Source organism: Rhinoraja longicauda, chromosome 19 (genome assembly GCF_053455715.1).
Source record: "Rhinoraja longicauda isolate Sanriku21f chromosome 19, sRhiLon1.1, whole genome shotgun sequence".
NCBI classification, from domain to species: Eukaryota; Metazoa; Chordata; class Chondrichthyes; order Rajiformes; family Arhynchobatidae; genus Rhinoraja; species Rhinoraja longicauda.
The window spans coordinates 33993387-34002409 of NC_135971.1; the positions used below are offsets into that span (position 1 = coordinate 33993387).

Genomic DNA, 9023 nt, shown 5'->3' on the forward strand with positions numbered 1-9023 from the left:
CTCTTACCGTAGACATCTGTGTCGAGCATCTCGATGCGAGATACATAAACCAATAATCCACTCACTGTCGTACGAAGAATCGTCAAACGAATGTTCTATTGGAACAATTAATTATTTAATTTTTAATGTGGTCTTTTTTCCAGCTAACCTGTTGGCAGTCATCATTCTATCCAGGGGAAAGTGTGGTCTCTCCAAATGTATCACTCGCTATCTGGTGTCTATGGCCGTAGCTGATTTAATGGTTCTGATCTTCGAGGTAATTCTCTCCGAGATGGCATGTGTCTATTTTCCGTATTCATTTCTCAACTTATCTCACATTTGCAAGCTGCGTGTTTTCTTGAATTGTATTTTCGTTGATTGCTCTGTGTGGCTAACGGTGACTTTCACCTTCGATCGTTTTGTAACTATTTGTAATCAGAATTTACGAGCAAAATATTGCACTGAGAAAACTGCGGGGTTGGTAATAGCAGTGACGTGTATCTTGATTATTACTCAAAATATTCCAGTATATATTTCCCTCGTTCCTCTATACATTCGTGATAACGTGGCTTGGTACTGTTGGGTTTCATCCGACATCTACACCACACCGTTATGGGCAGCACTTTCGCTGATCGAAACAATTTTAACCCCAGTTGTACCAATTTTGCTGATTATTCTCCTCAACGCACTGACAATCAATCACATTATTCACGCTAATAGAGTGAGGAGCCGTCTCCGAGGGAACAACAAGGCCGAGAGCGGCGCAGATCAAGAGGTGGAAAACAGAAGGAAGTCAATCATTCTATTGCTGGCCATATCCGGTAGCTTCGTATTACTTTGGATGGTGACCTTCGTGTGTTTCATGAGTGTAAACTTCCTGGACGTTCAGCTTTTAGGGTCAGATTACAACAAACCATTTACCATTGCAGAACAGTCCGGATATATGCTGAGGGCTCTGAGTTCCTGCACCAACACGTTTATTTATGGGGTGTCCCAGAAAAAATTCAGGGAGGAATTTAAAAATGTGATTTTGCGCCCTTTCTTTTTCTTTTCCAATTCAATGAAGTGTTTTTAATGTCCCGGTGAAACTGAAAATTTATTTCGAAATTACGTTGTCTCATTTATTACATTATTGCACCTAACCTTCCGTAATGTCATTCGCACCATCGAGTCAATCCCGACTGTCAGGGTATTCCTTGCAGCAACATTCCCCTCTGCACGTATATTCAATTTATCCCCATTACATGCCACTCAAATGCCCACCAAACGCACCGGCAACCCATCTGCATCATGACCATATCATGGAGCCATTTTACCCCTTCAATCGATTGCGTCTTTGGTCCGTGGACGACATCTGGTGCCCGCGAGTTAAGCCGAAGGATACATGCGAAATCCGCACAGCATCCGAGAAAAGAGCCAGAAGGAGTCTGCAGAGACATCATCTACAGGCAGATAAGTCGTTGAGAACACAATGATGGCACTGGGTGTTAAGTACAATACTCTGTTTACACTACGTAGCAATGATAAAAATAGACCTCCTGCGAGAACTACATATAAAACTAGTTTAGCAACGGATTAATTACTGCCTGTAACTTAAATCAAGGACGTGTGGACACCGTTTTTTAAAGACACATGTAGTGGACCAAATCAGCACGCCAGGAAGCATCTCAGGGGACCGCAGATGAGTAAGGTAATAACAAGGATCTTCATGTCCTCGTTTATACCGGAGATAGATACAAATTGCTGAAGCAAATCATCGGGTCACGCAGCATCGCTGGAGGACATGGATAGGCGACGATTCAGCCACGACGATTCGCCATGAGGAGGTTCAAGGTGAAATTGGGCTGCAGGGTGGAGCAGCTGGTAGAGCTGCTGCCTCACAGCGTCAGATGCTCAGGTTCGATTATGGCAGCGAGTACTGTCTGTGTATGGTTTAGAGGTTCTTCCTCTCACCGTGTGTGATCGCGCTTGGTGCCCCGGTTTCCCCCTATATCCCGAACAAGGTTAATTGGCATTTCTAAATGACCACGATGTAGGCATTAGCGCCCGCGCCCCTCATCGTACCTGCCCCTCGATCGTGTCCATTCAGCCGAGCACGAGGCCAACATCTCTCAGACTGTTTCTCTTCTAATCGCATCTAGCGATCTCCGCTCCAGAGCCTCCGACCTCGTATCCCAGCCCAGAACAGCCCTTTCTATATCCACCCCAAGGTCCACAATGTGGACTAGCCTGTCAGACATATTGTCTCTCACTTCCCTTACCCGGCTGAACATTTCTCCACATACCTTCATTGCGACCTCTTCTTCCTTGTCCGTTCCATTTCCGTTCCATTTCCACTTCCTTCCTAGACACTTCACACGCCCTTCATCTCTTCAATAATTTTCATTGTCTAGACCTCCATTTCACTATCTTCACAATAGTCGTCCAGTGCCTCTATATCTTCATGCTCCACGAGGTCTCAAGGCTCGCCGATCCTTCCTCGAAGAGAGATCCTTTCCATATCCCCCTACTAGCATGCTCTTCCGCTGGTGTAATTGGTCCTCGCCCTGAGCAACTTCACTTTTGACTCCTCTCATTGTCTCCGTTAAAGGTCTAACTATATGCACTCGATTGGGCCCCACTTTTTCTTGCCTTAATGTTCGTTGTTCAGAACAGTCCTTTTTCCACGCGTACACTGGCGCCATCCACCACCTATTTTCTCCGCTACATCGAAACTTGGAAAACTAGGAATTAATAGGATGTGGGCAGCATACTTTCTAGGAGAACGTTTTGTTTAAATGCTTTGATTGTATTTTTCAAAGAGGTACGAAGAGATATTGATGGGGACGGTGCAGTTGATATATTTTCGAGCTCCCACATTAACAGATCTAAGCTCTGCACTCCGCGGGATAAAGACCTCGAAAGTTGGATGGAGAATTGGCAAGGAAACAGGCACGCAGTTATTTTGGAGGACTAAAGATAACTCGGGCAATGATTGGAAATAATTCTGCGGGGGTGGGGGGGGGGGATATAAGGAAAGAAGACTACAATGATACTTTGATACTGATCCATAATATCAAAAAATAAAATCAGAATTTAATCTTTGTGCTATCGGTTGTAAAAAGCCTCCCGTTTCTGTGAGTCATTGAAATACTATGGTTTCTCTTGGAGTGCTTCGCAGTAGACTGTTAATCATATCAATTCAAGTCAAGTCAAATTTATTTATAAAAGCACATTTAAAAACAACCCACGTTGACCAAAGTGCTGTACATCAGAGCAGGTACTAAAAACACAATAAGAAATTGACATCACAGCACACAGGCACAAACAAAACAGTTCAAAGGGAGCAGCACAAAACAAAAATCAGCCCCTTCAGAAGGCTTCAAAACGCTAAAGAATGGAAGTATGTTTTGATCCTGGACTTAAAAGAGCCGATGGAGGGGGCAGATCTGATAGGGCGGGAGATGCTGTTCCACAGTTTAGGAGCTGCAACCGCAAAAGCGCGGTCACCCCTGAGCTTAAGCCTGGACCGCGGGACAGCCAGTAGCCCCAAGTCAGCCTACGCGAGGGACCTGGAGGTAGAGTAAGGGTTTAAAAGGTTTTGATATGGGAGGGGTGGGGGGAGTGGGAAGCCCGTTTAGGGCTTTATAGACAAACAAGAAAATCTTGAAATCGATTCTGAACCGTACTGGCAGCCAGTGAAGAGAGGCCAGAATAGGGTTAATATGGTCCCTCTTTCGGGTACCTGTAAGGAGCCTTGCTGCGGTGTTCTGGACCAATTGCAGGCGGGACAGGGATGACTGACTGATCCCAGCGAACAGGGAGTTGCAGTAGTCCAAGCGAGTGGATATAAAGGCGTGGATGACTTTCTCCAGATCTTTGAATGAGAGGAACGGCTTGATTTTAGATATGGTGCGAAGCTGGAAGAAACCGGCTTTATCACTGAATTTACTTGCTTGTCAAACTTAAAGGCGGAATCATATATCACACCAAGGTGTTTGACGTGAGGTTTAACGGGGGTGGATAAGTTACCAAGGCTATTGGTTATCACTTTGATGGAGTCAGGGGGGGCAAATAGGATGACTTCAGACTTGCTCTCATTCAGCTGTAGAAAGTTCTGTGCCATCCAACATTTTATGTCCTCAAGGCAGTTCGTGAGACTGATTAGATTGGACCGGTTGTTTGGTTTCAGGGGGAGATGTCATCAGCATAGCACTGGAAGGAAATGTCGTGTCTTTGAATGATTTCGCCGAGGGGAAGCATGTACATAGAGAAGAGAATGGGGCCGAGGATGGAACCTTGTGGAACCCCGCAGGAGAGGCTAGCTGGAAAAGATGAAATGTTGTCTATGTAGATGGGGAAGCTCGTATGTTTGAGTTAGGATGCGAACCAGTTCAAGGCAGTGCCATCTACACCAATCCCGTACTGGAGAGGGTAAATTAAGATGTTGTGACCCACTGTATCGAAGGCCGCACTGACGTCAAGAAGAAACAGGATGGCACAGTCACCAGAGTCGATAGAGAGGAGCAGGTGATTATACACTTTCAACAAGGCAGACTGTGCTATGGTGAGGCCTAAAACCTATCTGGAAACTATCTAAGATGTTATTTTGGTGTAGGTAGGGCAGTAATTGAATGAGAATTACATTTTCGAGAACCTTTGACAGGAGTGGAAGTTTAGAAATTGGTCTGTAGTTGCTTGGCAAGGTGGGGTCTAAATTAGATTTTTTTTCAGGAGGGTCTGGACGACTGCGCGCTTGAAGCATTTCATTTCATTTCATTTTATTTTATTTCGAACATGTTAAAAGACATCAATTAAAAACAAAATAAACAAAAAAGCAGGTTGGAACGGTGCCAGTGGTCAGAGAGCTGTTGATAATAGAAAGGATGGTGGGACTGGCTATGTTAACGACATCCTTCAGGAGGGCAGTGGGGACAATCTCAAGGAGGCAGGTTGCAGGTTTCATGATGGAACCAAGCTTTGCAAGGGAGGATAGCGTGATGGGTTGGAAACAATCCAATTTAGATGGACAGATCAGCGAAAAAGCTAGGTCACGGGTGGGAGGGGAAATGTTCATTCTAATGGCCTCGACTTTGTAGTGAAAAATCGGAAGAAATCTTCGCACTTAGCAGGGGAGCCATCTAAGCTGGTACTGGGGCGGAACATATAACAGAAGTAATGGTACTGAACAAGACCTTGGGATGATGAGAGTTTTTGGAAGTAATGTCAGAGAAGTATTTTGCTCTCGCAGCGTTAACTGCTTCCTGATATTTGTGAATATTGTTTCTCAAAATTTCAAAGGAAAATTGAAGCTTATCACATTCCCACCCCGTTCTGATTTTCTGCACTCCATCCTTAGGGCTCTAGCGGTGTCATTAAGCCAAGGCCGACATTTAGGCTTAGGCTTTTTCACTTTAAGGGGAGCAACAGAATTCAGAATGGAGGAGCAAGTGGTATAAATAAAGAAGTAAGATCCTCAGTGCTGATATGGGGGGGGGGGGAGAAGCCTCAATAGCGCAGGTATTGGGAGCAGCTATGCGAGCCTCAGAGAACTTATTGGCAGTCGAAGAGTTGCTGTACAGAGAGCAACGAACAGGGAGATGAGAATTGGTGAGACTGAAGGACAGGAATGCATCAAATATAACACCTGACAGACACGCATCAATTATTTCCATATTGTAGATCGAAAAACCATACGATTACACTAGGTCGAGAGTATGACCTCGCTTGTGAGTAGGACCCGTGGTAAGTAGAGTCAGATTGAAAGACTCAACCAGATGTATAAATTCACTCACAAGAAGCTTAGCAGGACAGCAAACATGAATATTAAAATCACCAAGAATCAGGACACGATCAAAGTTGGGCATAGTGTTACGGATGAAATCAGCAAATGGAGTGATAAAGTTTTTATGCACTTTTGGTGGGCGGTACACAAGAACAATTAAGAGGGGATAGACCAGGCCTACTTTAATTAATTGCACCTTGAAGCTGGAAGGATGATCAGAGTTCAGTAGGCGGCGATTAAAATGTTTTTTAAACACAGCGGCCAGGCCCCCACCGCGCCCGGAGAGCCTAGGCCAGCTAAACAAGTTACAGTCATCAGGACAGAGTTCAAGCAGTGGAACAAGCTCACCTAAGTTAAGCCAGGTTTCTGTCACCAGTAACGTCCACTCCACGGGCGGTGAAAAAGTCATTGAGGATAAAAGTTTTATTGGACAAGGATCGAGCGTTGATCAGAGCCACTTTGACGGGGAAAGCAGGAACGTTGTAATCCGGTAACGGCTCCCACACCAGGGGGCGGACGTTCAGGTAAACCACGCCACTGCGCTTCACAGATCGCTTGGCTGGGAGCCCGCAGGCCAGCGGTCCGGTGTCCAGGTGCGTTTGCGGGATAATCGGTTGGAGAAAGGCGTGCGTACCTGATCTCGAGGGAGCGCCGATGGATGGAACGACACGGCCGACCGGATCCACATTCGCAGAGCTGAAAGAGGTGGGCCGGTGTTGAGCAAGAGCGGGCGAGATTTTTCCGTTTCGCCGAGGCACCCGCGCGTTTACTCCGCCTCCCAGCACGTTTCCTACGGCGATAGCCGAAGGGCCGGGCCCATACACCTTCAGGTAGTTGGGAAAATAGAGAGCGATGAAAGACACTTTGTCCGGGACCCCGGGTGTAGAAGTCCATGACAGAGGCTCGAATATTCAGTAGCGTTTGACGCTCGTAGACCATAGTGGCTTGCACATCATGCAAGCACAGAGACGCAAACAGAACCAGGGCAAACAGGAGCGATAACAGGCAACGACACACAGGCGCGGCCATCCCCTCACCCTCCACGAAGAACACACTGACTAACTGACGGGTATTTGACTAATTGTTGAGGCTTTGAATAAACGAATAAAGGGACTTGTTTGAGAAACTCACCACTGCTCATTGAGACGCCTTTGTTTCTCTGCCGTTTTGATCGGTCAGTAACAAGGTAAATGGGCCCTAGTTGAAAGTGCAAGTCAGGGTAGAGTTTAAACAGCAAACTATCTCAAATATCTTATGGCTGATAACCACTGATGCAGGCAGCATCTTGGGAAACCTCGCCTGCTCCTTCTCAAATGCCTGCCCATAGTTCAGAAAATGTAACTATCATAACTATACGCAAAATTGAAAATCGTGTACGCCCCATCCTTATTATTCAAAACTTCACAACCTCACAATAATCATCACACAATCACCTGTAGCTAATAATCTTCCTCACAATTAATATTACCACCAACCTTTGGAGATATCTGTAGTCGTACTGATCATATCCAACTGGGCTCATATGCGGAACATATATAAAAGCAATAAGGGTGTCAGCACCGATCATCTTCACATAGAACCGGACATAGAATAAAAAACACATGTCGCAATAGCCCCGAGAGTGGTGAATGCCCGGGACGCGTTACCAGAGGTGGAGGTGGAGACAGACGCCATCGTGGCATTGAAGAGGCTTTTGGTTTAGCATGTGGGTATGCATGGAATGGAGAGGTATGGATCTCGTGCAGAAACATGAGATCAGTTTAGTTTGCCATCATGTTCGGCACAGGCAGGTATGATCGAAGGGCTGTTCCTGTACTGGACCTTTCTAAGTTCTATGCTTTATAATGAATGGTGGTCCCCCATAGCTAATTAAGCATCAGAGAATAATTGATGTACAGGTCTAGGATCTCTGAAACTGGAAAGCATACTTTGAACAAGAAGGCTTATTCGATGCTTGTCTTCATTATCAGGGGCATACAATATTGTTTGGATTTATTCACAAAATGCTGGAGTAACTCAGCAGGTCAGGCAGCATCTCGGGAGAGAAGGAATGGGTGACGTTTCGGGTCGAGACCCTTCTTCAGACCGTTTGTTTGGATGTTGATTGCTTCACAAATCAGGGAGGATGTTATGGCGGTATTTGAAGATGACATAGTAGAGGGTACGTCAACTGGGGTATTCAGGGTTGAGTATAAAAAATAAGAATGGTACCGTCTCTCTGATGAGATTAAATTGTAGGCAGTTGGTGATAGAGGACCAGATATTAATATCGATTATGCAAGGATAGAAGAAGCACAGTGTAGTTGTAGTGCGTGAGGTTAACTTCCCCAATACTGACAGTAACTTAATGCAAGAGAATTAGACGCGTGCAATTTATTAAGTGTATCCAAGAAGATTTCCCTAAAAGGTATGTGCATAGCCCGACGCGAAGAGGGAACATACTAGATCATGTATTGGAAAACAAGTCTGGCCAGGTAAGGTGTTGCGGTAAAAGAGCATGTTGAAAGTAGTGTTCAAAACTCTAAACGTTTTAAGATTATTTATAATAGGGATAGGTATGCATGAAGGGGGTAGTAAATTCGTGTCAAAGTAGTTTACAAGGTCATTAGGTAGGAGCAAAGGAGGGTATATTTGGAGCAGTTGTTATTGGGTACGTCCACAGCAGACGCGTGGGACTCGTTTAAAGGCCAGCTGATCAAATGTAGGATCCGCATGTTCTAGTAGGGAGGGAGGGGTAAGGACGTCACGTTAATGGAATCGTGAATAGCCAAGGAGGTTTAAACGTGGTCGGGAAGAAAACGGGAGCGCTTGTTATTTGCAAGAAGATGGCATCTGACGGGGTTTATGAGGAATATAAAGTGTGCAGGAGTATTCAATATAAAGTACTCAATCGGGCGATTACAACAGACAAAATGGACCATGAAATATCATTGGCGAATCGGATTAAGAAAACCTTCAACGTTTCTTAGACAATGTTAAAAATCAAAGGGAGGCTTGGGGGGAAGTAGGACTACAGGGAAAACGGATGGTATCTATGCGGAGTGGGAGGATGTAGGTGAGGTGCTGAACGATTAATGTGCATCCGTACTCACGGAGGAGAAGGATTTGGAAGACAGCGATATCAGTGTGAAGAATCCAAATATGCGGAAGCAGTTTGAGATCGAGAAAGAGGTGGTGCTGAGGCTACTGAAGAGCAATAAGGTGGATAAATCACCAGGACCTAATGTGAGATCTGCCAGGTTATTGTAGGAGGCACGGGAGGGGTTTACGGGGGACATGG

At 45.4% G+C, this 9023-nt stretch overlaps 1 protein-coding gene across 1 annotated transcript; it reads left to right on the forward strand.

Annotated features, from left to right (window-relative positions):
- Positions 1-220: 220 nt before the first annotated feature.
- On the forward strand, positions 221-1054 carry LOC144602956 (uncharacterized). The gene has a single exon (XM_078416079.1). The coding sequence runs from the start codon at positions 221-223 to the stop codon at positions 1052-1054; it is 834 nt and encodes a 277-aa protein (XP_078272205.1).
- Positions 1055-9023: the final 7969 nt, after the last annotated feature.

Bases quoted from the DNA above. Each gene is read 5' to 3' on its own strand.
- LOC144602956 (XM_078416079.1), top strand. From the start codon at position 221: ATGGCCGTAGCTGATTTAATGGTTCTGATCTTCGAGGTAATTCTCTCC.